The following is a 17,201-nucleotide window of genomic DNA, read 5'->3' on the forward strand; positions in this document are numbered from 1 at the left end:
AAATGAAGTTCTTGTAAGTGGGAGCTTAGCAACATTAGCATAGAAGCTACAATCCAAAACAAAAACTTCAAACACATGTGCGATTTATTTAAAATATTCCTTTACAGAGTTTAAAGTCAATCGTATCACACCGGATTTCAGGAAAAAATATTTAGAGCAGCCATCACAAGCTCCTTACACAACAGCAAATGAGCGTGTTGTTGTTTATCACGAGCACTCACCGAGTCCAAACAGTGCCTAAACACACACACACACACAGAGCACTTATTTTTATTCTAGTGTAAGACTGAGTTACGATTATGGGAACAGACCAAAGGGCGCACGCTCAGCAGTCTAATTAACGTCAATCCTCGATATCAGATCTCAGCCTCTCTCTGGGGAGTGCTATATCTCCTCCTGCTCGAGTTTTCTAAAAGCTTGTACAACTTATTTTAAGTGACTTTTTTTTTACAACAACAGGAAAATTATAACATGTTTTTGAAGTATTTATGCCTGCAGATGCCACCACAGACATGACGTGGGTGTAGAGCACGAATGCCGCGCCCTTTTATCTCGCTAAAGCTACGGTTATCTCGGATAAACAAAAAGACGATGCCGAGTGTCCCGTTCTCTCAGTCAGTATACAGAATAATGATTTCCTGTTCTGATGCAGGAAGCTCTAGAAAGCTAGATCGCATGCTGCCAATTAGCACACAGCACGTTCATGAATTCTGTAATCTGATTGGTCAGAAGGTGTAAGACGTCACTGTAGAGAGGCTGGTGAGAGAACGAAAACAGGAACTTCACACGGTAAATGAGCGATGTCTCCGTGGTCATGTGAGATCTGACGCATAAAAAAAATTAATCAGAACAGTATTTTGGGGCGGAGTTAAGAGGTTTACTGCTCATTTAAAGTTTCCACCTGCATAAAAACGAAGAAACTGAGCATGTGCCAACAACATGGAACAGGAGTTAAGGTCTAAAATGTTGCTAGAGCATAGACACACCCAGATCCTCATACAGAGAACCGGTGAGAAACACACAGCATACCCTCGTTATCTCTGACAAACTGATCCTGAAAAGAGAAGAGAGAAATCTCACCATGCCAGCTTTGTTAGAACATCGTTATATAAATGAAGCAAAGCTCAGGATGTATTCCTGTCTGTTCACCTACAGGGCAGTTTACTTCCTCCTCCTGAACGTTTCCTAATTCATTCTGATTTAATGTGAGAACGAGACTCTGGGAATGAAATACACAGAAACACAAAATTACACAGAAGCAAAACAGCATTTTAAAATGGAGCATTCGTGTTCATTTATCAGTTTTGTGTCGAAATGTTTTTGTAGTCAAACTGAATTAAATATCATCCTTATGTTTTAGCGAAAACTGTGAAATATCACCTCTTAAGTTTGAGGTGCGCTAAATCTTCCAATAATGCAGCTCAGCCATTGCTCTGACTCTTCCTCCTGTAATAGGGTGCTACAGTATTACTTGTGTCCTAATCAAATGGTAAGGATTTATACACGACTCAATTTACTAACAAGTTCCTTCGTATCCATACAAACATTTGTCACGCAGTCATTTTGCACAAATCAGGTAGCACCATGTTGTCCGAACAAATTGGAACTGGAACTTTTACTCTAGGTAAGCCCTCATCAGAGAGCTCTAAATCCTCGAACCTTGAGCAGAAGAAGGCTTTATGGTTCGAGATTAGTCCTGTATACTTCACTAATTCTTCTGGAATAGTGATGGAGAATCATGCAAGCTGTGGACGTTCTCGAACTCAGCAGGGAGGCGGGAAGCCATGTGCGTCTGTCAGTGTGTGTGCGTGTGTGTGTGTGTGTGTGGGTCAGGGATTCCCCTGATTCAGGAGTGTGCCATTGTTCCACCAGCATTCGAATGTCTTTCTCCCCCTCTCCTTTGACAAAAGCAATAGAATAATCCATTGGTGCTGCCCGGACAATGAGGGAGGGGGGTGAGAGTGGTAAAGAGTTAAAGAAATGAAGGGGAGGGGGGACCCTGGAGGGCAAAAGGGGTGGTGTGTGGGCAGGGGGAGGAGGTGGTGGTGTCATTGTTGTGTGCAGGTCAGGTTGTGTGTTTTTTCAGCGGTGAAGGAAGTTGAATGACTGAGCGAATGGGAGTGAACGAGGGGTGGAGAGACACACAGTGAGAGAGAGAGAGAGAGAGAGAGAGGGAGAGCTTTACTGCCGCCGCTCTCACACTCCCTCAGGACGACTCGCACAGCTGACTTGCTGAGTTTTTGCGAGAGTTGGACACACACACTCCGTCCCAGCCATGGAGAATCCCACATCCCTCTCCGGACATGATGGACCTGTAGCACTCTCCGGATTTTAATCTGCACTCGTTTTCCATTCGGATTATTTATTTAATTCCGCAGGCGTTGTTTATACGGAGACGACATGCACACGCGAGCCCAGTCCCGCAGCTGTGACAATTACCTGAGCATAAAGGTGAGACACGCTGCGTCACGTCCCGCTGTCTTTAAATTTCAAGTGTGTTGCGAATTGTAAATGTTACAAGTGTGTGTCGCAGTCCTGTGTGTTGCTCCTGTGGTGTGTGTGTTAACATTTGGTAAAAAATGTAAAAATAACACATAATGACACCCATTACACTTCCATACTGTACTGTACTGTCTTATAGAAGGAGAGAGCGAATGTGTGTTATTGATGTATATAAAAGGAAAAAATATTCAGATCACAAGTGCTTTAAACTTTTTGAATCTGTTTACAACTATAACAACAATTTGTCAACGTCCAAGATATAACTTACTTATATAAGTCATATATCACTTCATCAACGCCATCTTGTAGTTTTTAGTGTGTGTGTGTGTGTGCGTAAAGACTGTGCTTATGCTTTTATCTCAAAAACACAACCCATGTTGCCTAGCTAGGGAGCCTCATCCTAAATAAAGCACAGGGATATCTACAGAACTTTAATGGATCAATGCTGCAGTGATAGTCTTCAATATGGCAGTGTAACGTTTGACTGATTATCAGTCTCCTGACTCTGAGCACGATGGCATAAACACATCTGTGGAATAAATAAATATATATAAATACTATAAAAAAGTAATTCTGAAGTTCAGTTTTCTGTCAGTGTCTCAGCAAAGATCAGAGCTCATTCCTTTCCTTTCCTTTCATGCTCTAGGCATTTGTCAATTATCATGTGAATGGAGGGAGGAATGAATCGAAGCTTCCTGTCCTTCAATGATCTGTTTTTATTCACTCTGTTGACAGCTTTTGATTTCTCATCACAGTCTTTTCATATCACTGTGCTTGACATTCTATCTCAATACTGCTAAAGAACAAACTTTAAAACACACACACACACACACTGACACACACACACTGCATGAATGTCCTGACTCCTGAGTCTGCTGAGTTGATGAACATTCCTGAGTCGATGAACATCCGTGAGTCAATACAAGGCCAGAACTGGTCAGCTAAATTTGACCAGTTTATCACAAACCTGAATATCACAGCTGCCGTTCTCTAGCTTGTTTTAATGCACACTGGGATTAATTTCTGGGAATAATTACTGGGATTCATTACTGGGATTAATTACTGGGTTTAATTACTGGGTTTAATTACTGGGATTAATTACTGGGTTTAATGAATCTAAAATCTAGCGAAGCACTAAGCTAATATTGCTCAGCTATCTGTTTAGATGAGTTTACAACAATGTAGCTAGGTAGCTAATTTGCAAAAAATAAAAGTTTTGACACTTTGACAACTTGTGTATTATTTTTATTTTTATACTTTTAAGATGTTTTTGCTGCTTCTGTTCATCTGTTTCCATTTCTGCTGTGTTTGCACCTTTATCATGTGTGCATTCACACTGCTGCTCAATCCATCACATATTAAAGGCTCTTCAGTGACCATGCCACCACACACACACACACACACACACACACACACACACTGCACTCCATCATTCAGTGCAGCAGGCTTTGTTGCTCGCTTTCCTCTGGAGAGAGAGCGTACACTCTATCGACTCACACTCCCCTGTCCAAAGTGTCTGAACCCTTCACACACACACACACACACACACACGAAAGTGGACACCACAATAGCCACTAAAGTGCTACTTGAGTGCGAAGTGGATCCTTCAATCAAAAAGCCGTAATTGGCTCCGTTGGCCATAGAGTCGCGTCTCGAGTCCTAATTACGGTTTGTGTGTGGCGACCGAGGGGGCGGAGCCTGTTCTACATATCTTCTTCTAAACATCTAGTACCACTTTGCACAATCATTTACTTTAATTGCTGCACACAGCCAGCTCAGTGCAACAAATAAAACTAAAATATTAAAACATTTTGATGTTATTATTGTGAACAGCATGTAACTGTATATTTATATAACTTATTTTTAAACGGTTTCAACCAGTTATGTGTAAATCAACCAGTTATTAACTTAATGAATAAAAAAGTTGCTTACTTCGAAAGCTGCTTCATCTTTGATCTATTTGGGTCAGGGCTATTGCTTTGGTTGCCCAGGCAACAGGCCACACCCCTACAGCACTTTCAGAGTCTTTGAAGCTGACAAAATGGGTGTTTGAAACAGCAAAGCGCTGATGAATCCTTGGATTCTGATTGGTTAGAAAGTGTTGATTCATTTCCTCTAACAGAAGCAACTCACACAGTTATATTATTATTATTATTATTAATACGCTACTTCTAATGTTAGCTGACATGTTCTTATGGTAACAGCACAGTCACAGAGATCTGGACTACATTTAAGGTGTTTAAAAAGATTAATGTGATGAAGTTCTCTGTAAGGAGAATTGTCTTTATTCAGCATTTATGTAAGGATTCTCCAGTGTCTGTAGATGTTTGTACTTCGTTGAGGTTTTTCAGTAACTTGTGTTTCTTTTTCTTTACCTGAAAGAGATGCTGGTGAGGGAACCGCTGTAGCGTGAGAACAGGAACTAACTTTCTCAGGATGTGAAACATACCCTATAAATGTATAAAAGGTTGAGGTTGTGGCATAAAAGTAATAAAACACTGTAAGACTTACTAGGTTTATTCCTTCCTTACTTATGGAAGCAAGAACAGTTTCCTGCACTTTCTTTTGCTTTTCCTTTGGAAAATGTCTCTAATTCCAGGCACTTCAAGTGACTTTTTGTTTCCGTGCCTTGGTGAAAAGCTCCATCGCTCGTCCGGTTTCAGTGCTGTCGTTCTCACGTTACTCTCAAATGGCACAGTCACAGAGTCATGCACTGCTGGAGGTCTGGAGCGCTCCAGCTTTGGGTTTCTGACCCCCCACATCCACCTGCTGACGCAGAGAACCCTTCTAGAATGCCAGAGAAATGCAGTACAGCCTTCTGAGAGAAACAATAATGATAACACTATAAATGTAATGTGATGGTGATGTAATGACAGCAAAGTTTATCGGATTAAAGAGACAGAGACACTAATATGGAGGTAGTAGGCATCACTGTGAACTGTTAATGTTCATGGGGTCTCAAAAAGAAAAACACAAGCTGGTGGTGACGATTTAAAGAGCAAGCAAAGCCATGACAGCCGTCGCATAAGAGAAGGTTCCAGAACATCCATAGGATCCTGACATGGCTGTGGTAAAACTCATCTAGTTGTTCATTTCCATTCACAGCATTTGGCAGATACCCTTTATCCAGAGCGACTTACAATTGATCTCATTTTATGTATCAGCTGAGCAATTGAGGGTTAAGGGCCTTGCTCACGGGCCCAGAGGTGGCCGCTTGGTGGTCCTGGGATTCAACCTCATAATCTTCCGATTGGTAGTCCACCACCTTAACCACCTTAACCGCTAAGGTTGTCATTGATGCTAAGTGTGTAGCCATGATTCCGGTAGCCATGATTCCGGTACTCATACGTTTCTTGTTGTTCTAGCACACATGCGGTTAGCATTCACCTTCCACACGGTTCTGACCTCTTGACTATAGAGCGTATCATGTGTTCACCTCCTCATATCAAAAGCTCCATAAGACCTGTTCCTTAATGTCACACAGACCAAGAGATCCAGAAATTTGAAAAATTCTAAAACATCAGAGCATTGTGTAATATTCTCAACAGCTCTGCAGTGGAGTGTTGAAGAGTTGTAGCATCTTCTGAGGAGTTCCAGAAAGTCAGACAGTGTGGTTCTACTACAGAGTCTCCTACAGAGTCTTTTAACCATGTAGTGGTTGTAGATACGTTTACAGTTCCACAAGGTCAGACTGTTGTTCAGGTCTTCTGAAGACTTCTACACTAGAACTCAAATCGTTTAAGAGTTTGAGAATTCTGAAAAGTCCCAGAAGAACCTTCAGAAGCTTTTAATCTTCTTGGACTTGCTAGAGTTCCAGGGTCTTTGTTCCTCTGCTGGTTCTGCTTCAGAAGCTTTCTTTATCTCTGTCTCTTTTTAAGTCCTTCTTCAAACGAGACACTTCTGAGCCTCGTGTTTGGTCTACTGGGTTTTTTTTATGTCTAACTTTTGAGCAGTGTGTGTGTGTGGGGGGGAGGCTTTAGTCTCATATGATGACAGAACCGAAGTGAGTGAATCTGTATGTATGTGGAATATGTAAATTAATAAATATACATTATACATATATAGGTATACAGTATTTTTGGTATTTTTTGGTCAGTGGTACATCAAGGCATTTCCCCGACTCTATAAACATCTTTCAGGATCAAAGCAGGTTCTCCTTGTGGACTTCTTGTCCACGGCGCCAGCAGAACCCAAAGTACAGCTCTCTGAGATATTTAAAAATACATAGTGATGACTTTCCTGCCATTGTTGTTCTTCCTCCAGTAAACAGTACTAAGTTTTCCTCCTTGTGGCATGCAGATCTCTCTCTCTCTCGATTTCTCTCTCTCTCTCTCTCTCTCTCTCTCTCTCTCTCTCACACACACACACACACACACACACATACACGCTAGGTTACACCAAACACACAGAATTTTTCTCTGGGTCTCAATGCTGTAATCTCTTCCAGCGTTCCTCAGAGGGTCACAATCACAAGCAGGTCTTCCTGAGCATCCTGGTACAAAAGTGACTCATGAATCAGTTACTTGATTCATGAGTCACTTTTGTAGCAGGATACGTTTATAAAACTCTAATGTTCCCATCAAGAGATGGCAATAAGGTGCTAAATATATATTATTAGAATAAACGATTAAATCTTGGGAGCCTTTGAGCGTCCGGGTGAGTTGACTGAAAGTCGTGAGTTTTATAATCAAAGTGAATCGACTCCAATTGGTCACTTCGTAAGTTAAGGTGAGTCGAGTCAGAGTCGTCAGCTTCCTTAAAACACTTGTATGAACTCAACCTTTGGCTCATCATCAGAATCAGGGTCAGAGGTCACGGCCCAAGAGACAGAAAATCCCGGGAAAAGTCAGATTTTCCACCCTCGCTGTGTTATTGTCCAGACCATGACGTCACCTGACAGGTGTTTCCTCCGACATCCGCTAAATGTACGGGACATGGCCTGTGACCTCGTGACATCCTACTGTGCGTGTGTGTGTGTGTACACACGTGTTCATATATATGCGACCCGCTTGTCTCACAGGAGGGGCTGGAAAGTCAATGGCACACGGGTTTACTAACGCCAAAACAAACAGAACGATGTAGTGTGTTTCTTTTACTCAGTATTTACAATAATACACCCATCTGTCTGTCTGTCTGTCTGCCACATTGTTTTGCCTCGATTTAACTGATAGCTAAATTATAACACTACAAAAAACAAATATTAACTTAATTAAAAAGATTAACTAGCTAGCAGGGCATTGAAATCCTCACTCTTTCATTTTCAGTTTTTTTTAATTAAAGGAAGATTTTTATTGCTATGTTATTTTTATTTCTCTTTTATTCATTTTTGATTTTATTTATTGAAAATTATTTTAGTGGTATTAAGGAAGGAAGGAAGAGGAAGGAAGATGTGCAAAATTAATGCTAGCTGATGCTTGATAAAACTAAATCATCCATTTGTGTGTGTGTGTTTGTGTGTGTTAGGACTCGGAGTCATTAGACAGCTGTATCCAGAGCACTCTGTCGTCAGTCTACGCTCCGTTCGGGGTGACGGCGTCCACGGTGCTGCTGCAGCTCTTCAGTGTGGTGGAGCGTCAGTACGGTGGAGACGGCCTGCGCTGCCTCATCGACTTCCTCCTGCCTGCCACGAAGATCTTACACACCATCCAGAGAGAGAGCTGCGTGAGTAACACCTAACACTGTAACCCTCACAGCATCACAAATCGACTCATTATTAACTCATTGCTGCTCTCCATATTCAACTGGACCATTGAGATTTGTTTAGAGTGGGCGGGGTCTGGCAGAACTCGAACACTATTGGCTGTTGTTGAAATCAGTCAAGTGCTGCAATACATGTTGGAGAAGGAAATACGCCAATGTACAGAACAGACTCATGGATCGCCAGGTGTTTAATGGAGTCGTTTGTCTTAATTATGAGCTATGAGTGGACTTGAGAAGATTGTTCAACAGTTGTGGTTTATTACAGCATCTTTTCTCTTGTTTCATTAAAAAGTTTTGTCTTACAGATGTCCTTTGATGGCCCATTGTGTAAAAAGACTTACAGAATGAAAAGCAGGGAGTTGTTCAGATGTTGCAAGGAGTGAAGCTGTTTTGTGGGCATGGTCAAGGTTCCTGTAACTGCATGTTGCAAAACTGTTTTTGTGTCACAGACTCAGTCAGCAGACTGTAACCAGGAGGCATAATCCTGAACAATTAGGAGATTTAGGAAATCTCTACATGTAGTTTCCACTTATTATTACAAAAGTACATGTTTATTTACTGCATTTGGAACATTAAGAGTTATTATTAATTTAGTTATGACTCTTAATTGTCATTTTTCATTTTATGTAGTGCCGCTTTGTCTGTCTTTCTCTGCTTCTCATCCCTTCTTAAGGCACTTACGGTACCAGACATGACTCCAGATTAAGTGATCTTAGCTGTCAGGAAGAATGAAACAGAAACCAAAACATTACACAGAAATTTCAAAATCTTACGGGAGTTTTAGAGTAATTCCTTACAGGTACACTCCTTACAGCTTTCCAGGTTAAATGTACCAAAGTTCCAAAGTACTGTTGTAACATGAACATTACGTAGTTGTTTAACACTTTGTTGATGAGGTGTTCTATGTACCATGTGAGTAAGTTTAATTGGTGTTATTAAACTATTCATCTGTTCTGTTTTCTGTCCCTCAGCTGCGATTTAAAGGCCTGCTGCTGTACCACGAGGGCTGGCCCCTGTGCATCCACGAGAAGATTGTCCTGCAGCTCGCCCCACTGCACAAAGTACGTCTGAGGCAGGGGGACTTCTACCTGCAGCTGGTGCCTCTGGGCCGCAAGGCCGCCAAGCTGGTGATAAAATGCCTGGCTCGAAGCGGACGCGCCCTGGCCGAGATCACCGTGCCTGAGGGAATGTATCCCCGAGTCTTCACCACTGACTTCCTGCAGGATGTGACACGTGAACGGAACCTGCATCCCCTCCAGAACTGTTTGCTGAGCACCGGCGCTGCCGTCTACCGAACCCCCTGGAGGAACGTGGTGAACCCTGTGTGTGTGAGAAACGCCAACGAGGGCATCATGCAGCCGGGAGCACTGAGCATCGGCCACCTCGGCACCTGCAGCACCCATGGTTCCACAGGGACACTGGACAGCCGGAGGAGCTCCAGAGACTCGCTAGCCTCACAGGGAGCCGATTCCACGGCTTCCGAACCCTTCCTGAGCCGCAGACCCAGTGAAAGCGACACGTACACAAACACTGGCACGTTGCCCACAGAGGAAAAATCCCTGAGACCCAGTATAGATGTAGAGGGTGGGAGCAGGAGAGGAGGAAATTCCAAGTGTCTCTCCTTCAGCACGGATCTCAGCACGCCGAGACGGCGCCAAACCAGAGACTCGGCCGCTTTCGAGACCCGACGACTGTTTCGCAAGTCGTACATGGAAGCTTTGCAGAACCCCATGAATCTGGGATCAAGTTCCGAGTCTGTCCCGGAGGAAGGCAGTGAGCCGGCGGTCGAGGCCGAGACCAGGCCGAGATGCGACTCGGACACACACCCGGCAAGACGGGGATCCCTGCAGCGCCGCCTCTCGCCACTCCTCCCGCTGCAGCGCAGCATCAGGTCTGAGAGGCGCTCCAAGTCACTGGAACGATCCGGAAAAAGTGCAGTCAAAGGTCACCGGACACGCTCGTCCTCCGGCGAAGGCTCTCCCAAGAAGCTAATGAACGGCTGCGCGATACGTTTTGGGAGACTCGACCTCGAGATGGCATTTTACAGCACAGAAAGACGCGGCAGCAAAGGAGACTCAGGTAGATACCATGTTCATTCATTCATTCATTGTCTATACCCGCTTATTCCTAGGACTCCTAGGGTCACGGGGGTCTGCTGGAGCCTATCCCAGCGCCCAACATAGGGCGAAAGGCAGGGGTACACCCTGGACAGGTCGCCAGTCCATCGCAGTAGATACCATGTTTCACATGAATATTACATATACCACAACCAGGACAGCGATGTTAGTGGTGATGGAGTCAGATTTCAGTTCTGAAGGTTAACAGAAACATTGCTGTGTTTAACATTGATGAGGCTTAACGTGTTTAAACGAGTATTCATAGAAACGATCAAGGTTATGTGTAACAGTTTTGAAAGAAATAACAAAGTTCTTAGCCACAACGTACATAACATGAAGACAAGGGTTGCGTGAAAACACACGTTCACATTGAACACGCTCTCAGAGTCTCTACAGGTTTGTTTTGACGACACAGCAATGTCTCTGTAGAAACCTGTCTGCGCTGAAGTTACACCATGCTTTAAGCCAGATCAGCACTTATTATAGGTATTTTAATGTATAACTAGATCTAAAAATTTCATATATAAATATTTAAATAGTCACTGATTTTTATATTAATCCCTGTTTCAATCTCAGGTTGTAATGTGAAGTTATAGAGCACCTGTTGTGTACAAAGTTGTGTAGAGTGTATTAAACCGCTCATTAAGGTGTGTCTGTGTTACCAGATGTCTCGTTTTCGAAGCAGTGTAGCCTCAGGCTCTGAAAACCCGCTCTCCGGTTACGTGACATGGCGTGGCGTGTAATTATCAACCGCAGTGTGCTCTGACTAATACACCACTCACTTTCTTACGCACCGCCACCGTGTGTAAGCGTGTGCGTGTGTGTGTGTGTAGATGCAGGGGCCAGTATGAGTGTGTTGTCGGAGTAGTTTTAGTGAAATGTACGCCTCAATCACTCTGACGTGAGGCTTTATACACACACATTTTCCTTTCCTATGAGTGTGTGTGTGTGTGTGTGTGCACTGATGTACAGGCGTGAACACTGTGAGTGAGTCGCTGAGGAAACAGAGTGTTATTTTCTTCTTCCTGCTATTGATGGTGAAGAAATCGAGGGCAGCTCTTTGTCTCACTGTCTGATGTGGGTGGGGCGATTTATCAGAGTCAGGATCATAGATCAAAGTCAGGGTGATATAATAGAGTCAGGATGATAGATCAGAGTCAGGATGATATATCAGAGTCAGGACCATATATCAGAGTCAGGATGATATATCAGAGTCAGAATGATATATCAGAGTCAGGATCATATATCAGAGTCAGAATGATAAATCAGAGTCAGGATGATATATCAGAGTCAGAATGATATATCGGAGTCAGGATGATATATCAGAGTCAGGATGATATATCAGAGTCAGAATGATATATCAGAGTCAGGATCATATATCAGAGTCAGAATGATATATCGGAGTCAGGATGATATATCACAGTAAGGATGATATATCACAGTAAGGATGATATATCACAGTAAGGATGATATATCACAGTCAGGATGATATATCAGAGTCAGAACGATATATCAGAGTCAGGACCATGTATCAGAGTCAGGATGATATATCAGAGTCAGGATGATATATCAGAGTCAGGACCATATATCAGAGTCAGGACCATATATCAGAGTCAGAATGATATATCAGAGTCAGGATCATATATCAGAGACAGGATGATAAATCAGAGTCAGGATGATATATCAGAGTCAGAATGATATATCGGAGTCAGGACCATATATCAGAGTCAGGATGATATATCACAGTCAGGATGATATATCAGAGTCAGAACGATATATCAGAGTCAGGACCATGTATCAGAGTCAGGATGATATATCAGAGTCAGGACCATAGATCAGAGTCAGGACCATAGATCAGAGTCAGGACGATAGATCAGAGTCAGGACGATAGATCAGAGTCAGGAGCATATATCAGAGTCAGGAGCATATATCAGAGTCAGGACGATATATCAGAGTCAGGAGCATATATCAGAGTCAGGAGCATATATCAGAGTCAGGACGATATATCAGAGTCAGGACGATATATCAGAGTCAGGACGATATATCAGAGTCAGGACCATATATCAGAGTCAGAATGATATATCAGAGTCAGGATCATATATCAGAGTCAGGATGATAAATCAGAGTCAGGACGATATATCAGAGTCAGGAGCATATATCAGAGTCAGGAGCATATATCAGAGTCAGGAGCATATATCAGAGTCAGGAGCATATATCAGAGTCAGGACGATAGATCAGAGTCAGGACGATAGATCAGAGTCAGGACGATATATCAGAGTCAGGAGCATATATCAGAGTCAGGACGATATATCAGAGTCAGGACGATATATCAGAGTCAGGACCATATATCAGAGTCAGGACCATATATCAGAGTCAGGACGATATATCAGAGTCAGGACGATATATCAGAGTCAGGAGCATATATCAGAGTCAGGAGCATATATCAGAGTCAGGACCATATATCACAGTCAGGACGATATATCACAGTCAGGACGATATATCACAGTCAGGACCATATATCAGAGTCAGGACGATATATCAGAGTCAGGACGATATATCAGAGTCAGGACCATATATCAGAGTCAGGACCATATATCAGAGTCAGGACGATATATCAGAGTCAGGAGCATATATCAGAGTCAGGACCATATATCAGAGTCAGGACGATATATCAGAGTCAGGACGATATATCAGAGTCAGGACGATATATCAGAGTCAGGACGATATATCAGAGTCAGGACCATATATCAGAGTCAGGACGATATATCAGAGTCAGGACGATATATCAGAGTCAGGAGCATATATCAGAGTCAGGAGCATATATCAGAGTCAGGAGCATATATCAGAGTCAGGATGATAGATCAGTGTCAGGATGATATATCAGAGTCAGGACGATATATCAGAGTCAGGACGATATATCAGAGTAAGTATGATATATCAGAGTCAGGACCATATATCAGAGTCAGGACCATATATCAGAGTCAGGACCATATATCAGAGTCAGGACGATATATCAGAGTCAGGAGCATATATCAGAGTCAGGACCATATATCAGAGTCAGGAGCATATATCAGAGTCAGGACCATATATCAGAGTAAGGATGATATATCAGCGTCAGGACCATATATCAGAGTCAGGACGATATATCAGAGTCAGGACGATATATCAGAGTCAGGAGCATATATCAGAGTCAGGACCATATATCACAGTCAGGACGATATATCACAGTCAGGACGATATATCACAGTCAGGACCATATATCAGAGTCAGGACCATATATCAGAGTCAGGACGATATATCAGAGTCAGGACGATATATCAGAGTCAGGACCATATATCAGAGTCAGGACGATATATCAGAGTCAGGACGATATATCAGAGTCAGGAGCATATATCAGAGTCAGGACCATATATCAGAGTCAGGAGCATATATCAGAGTCAGGACGATATATCAGAGTCAGGACGATATATCAGAGTCAGGACGATATATCAGAGTCAGGACCATATATCAGAGTCAGGACGATATATCAGAGTCAGGACGATATATCAGAGTCAGGAGCATATATCAGAGTCAGGAGCATATATCAGAGTCAGGAGCATATATCAGAGTCAGGATGATAGATCAGTGTCAGGATGATAGATCAGAGTCAGGACGATATATCAGAGTCAGGACGATATATCAGAGTAAGTATGATATATCAGAGTCAGGACCATATATCAGAGTCAGGACCATATATCAGAGTCAGGACGATATATCAGAGTCAGGACGATATATCAGAGTCAGGAGCATATATCAGAGTCAGGACCATATATCAGAGTCAGGAGCATATATCAGAGTCAGGACCATATATCAGAGTAAGGATGATATATCAGCGTCAGGACCATATATCAGAGTCAGGATGATATATCAGAGTCAGGACCATATATCAGAGTCAGGACGATATATCAGAGTCAGGACGATATATCAGAGTCAGGAGCATATATCAGAGTCAGGAGCATATATCAGAGTCAGGACCATATATCAGAGTCAGGATGATATATCAGAGTCAGGATGATATATCAGAGTAAGGATGATATATCAGAGTCAGGACCATATATCAGAGTCAGGATGATAGATCAGAGTCAGGACCATATATCAGAGTCAGGATGATAGATCAGAGTCAGGACCATATATCAGAGTCAGGATGATATATCAGAGTCAGGACCATATATCAGAGTCAGGATGATATATCAGAGTCAGGACCATATATCAGAGTCAGGATGATATATCAGAGTCAGGAGCATATATCAGAGTCAGGATGATATACCAGAGTCAGGATGATATATCACAGTCAGGACCATATATCAGAGTCAGGATGATATATCAGAGTCAGGATGATATATCAGAGTCAGATCTTAGCAGATGCAGAGTCAGTCACTGTTTATTTTATTTCACAGGCTTCTTTCCGGTTTTAGTTTCTATCAATGCTAATTTCTGCAACTAATGCACACACACACACACACACATACACACACACACACACACACACACACACACATACACATACACACACACACACACACACATACACATACACACACACACACACACACACACACACACACACACATACACACACACACACACACACACATACACACACACACACACACACACACACACACACACACACATACACACACACACACACACACACATACACATACACACACACACACACACACACACACATACACACACACACACACACACACACATACACATACACACACACACACACACACACACCCCGTAACGACAGGCTCAGGTGAATCCCCCTGGATTGCCCCCCCCCTTCCCTCTTTAAACTCCAGAGATTTTCCCACAGAGTCAGAAGGATCAGGTGACTGAACAGTGAGAGTCTCAGTGCGATATCGATGCCTGCTCTACCACCATCACAGCCATTTCACTCATAATGACCACCTTTGTGCTGTGGTCAGTTTAGTAGGGTTGTAGAGAAAAACTTCTAATATGCACACACACACACACAAATGATATAAGATCTATTTTATCTGTAAACTGCAAGCTCTGCAATGATGGTCCACTCAGAGGTCTAAAATGTCTTCCTACTCCTTATAATCTACAAATCAGGTGCATTATGGCAGGAGCTCTGGACCTTTCTAGCATGACCTAGATATACATGATTGGTTTATGCCTCTGTGATTGACAGGAGAGACAGGACATGGTCAGTTTAAGCTTCATTTGCACACATTTATGTCATTAGGCTATAAGAACGCATAAGAAACAACCCAGTTTTTTATCTGTTAGTAAACATTGTGACGTTTTTTGTGGGTGGAGCTTAGGTGGTGGCAGAAAGATTTCCCTGACCGCTTTACATGAGCTAGTTATGAAGTTTTGTTAGTTTGTTTTTAAACAATGACTGGTCAAAATCCCAATTCATCTGACTATGCTAGGTCACTCACTGTCCAGGACCACGAATGTTATTTGAAAAAATAAACTTTAACGGACAGAACCAGATCAGCCAACCCGAACACACCCACTCAGTGGATGGACGATGTGACAGGATGACCTCTGGTTGAGTGACCTAACATCTATACCTCTCTGATAGGAAAACCGAACGATTTTTGGAACTGTAGAAAGGGAGATGACACAAACAGTTTCTTTTGTTTAGCGTCCGGTCGTTAGCTACCAGTTAGATGCTAAGAAGTTAGCATTACATGAGAAATCATTTAACTTGTTCCACAATTTCTGATGAGGTGGACATGCATAAAAAATATTTAACACGAAACCAGACCACACCAATGAAAAACAATAGTTTCTTTAACTTTATCTTATATGAAGTGTGCCCTGAAACGCCAGCATTGTCCAGTCCGCTCGTTTTATTGAGTTTGACCACAGTTGTCACCATTTTTTTGTCCGGCAGTGGCGGCAGGTATGTTAAAAAACTTTTTTGGAAAATTGGAGCCTGTACTCCATCAATTCTGTCACACAACAACACAACAAGATATTTCTGTTCTCCATGTAGCCGACTCTGTACTGGTTTATACTGGCTGCCTCCAGTTTTCCCTTCTTTTTGCCTCCAGCTAGCGCTGTGATGTCATTGTGACGTTTATTGGCACTAAAAGGGGTCTATATTATTACATTAAATTGTTACTGATGTAGATTTCAACTTCAGATCATATAATCTGCCTGGATTTCTGCACTCCAGTGAAAACCAGTCCTTCTGTATTGTTGGCATTATTATTGGTACAGTCGGCAGACTCCTTATCCAGAGCGACTTACATTTTATACCACTGAGCAATTGAGGGTTAAGGGCCTTGCTCAGGGGCCCACCAGTGGCAGCTTGGTGATCCTGGGATTGAAACTCACAACCTTCTGATCAGTAGTCCAACACCTTAACCACAAAGCTACCACCAAATAAAGGCTTATGTGGTATGAGGCATCCCTGGCATTAATTAAAGAATATAAAAAATGAAGAACGCGAGCTGAAGGACAGGCTAGGGCAGGGCAGGCTGTTTCTGTGCAGAGCCATGAGCCATAAACAAACTGAGTCAAAATATCTTCCACATCCTTTTAATAGTTCATTTCATGCTCCCAGCTGTTTGTGCACCTCACAGAGAGGAGCTGTATGACTTCATCAAGCCTTTTGCTCTTATTGGCTCCTCGTGTAAGGGGACGGAGATGCCGAACTTGACCCTCAGAGAGTTTCGGGGTTTTTTGACCTTTGTGTCTTGGCTTGTGTGTGAAGGCGGAGGCGTTAAGGAAGTGCATCAATAGCAGTGCTGCAGCTCAGACAGGAAACAGAGCCGGGGAAAGACAATAGAGGCGACAGTCAGGGGACTGAGAGCTGGACCGCGGGGAGATCTCTCATACCACCTTACA

The 17,201-nt window shown here is 42.7% G+C and overlaps 1 protein-coding gene across 5 annotated transcripts in view; it reads left to right on the forward strand.

The window, feature by feature from the left end:
- Window positions 1–17,201, forward strand: part of zgc:158766 (uncharacterized protein LOC100009641 homolog) — a 49,926-nt gene that overhangs the window by 15,539 nt on the left and 17,186 nt on the right. For 3 of the 5 annotated variants that reach the window (XM_058377064.1, XM_058377065.1, XM_058377066.1), the window contains 2 exons: window positions 7,966–8,163; window positions 9,174–10,281. In XM_058377064.1, coding sequence (XP_058233047.1) covers window positions 7,966–8,163; window positions 9,174–10,281 — 1,306 coding nt within the window. Of the gene's footprint in view, window positions 1–2,170; window positions 2,452–7,965; window positions 8,164–9,173; window positions 10,282–17,201 lie in introns of those variants that run through there. The other 2 variants (XM_058377067.1, XM_058377068.1) reach the window with 2 other exon arrangements.

The sequence above is a fragment of the Hemibagrus wyckioides genome, linkage group LG23, assembly GCF_019097595.1.
Source record: "Hemibagrus wyckioides isolate EC202008001 linkage group LG23, SWU_Hwy_1.0, whole genome shotgun sequence".
In the NCBI taxonomy this organism is placed as follows: domain Eukaryota; kingdom Metazoa; phylum Chordata; class Actinopteri; order Siluriformes; family Bagridae; genus Hemibagrus; species Hemibagrus wyckioides.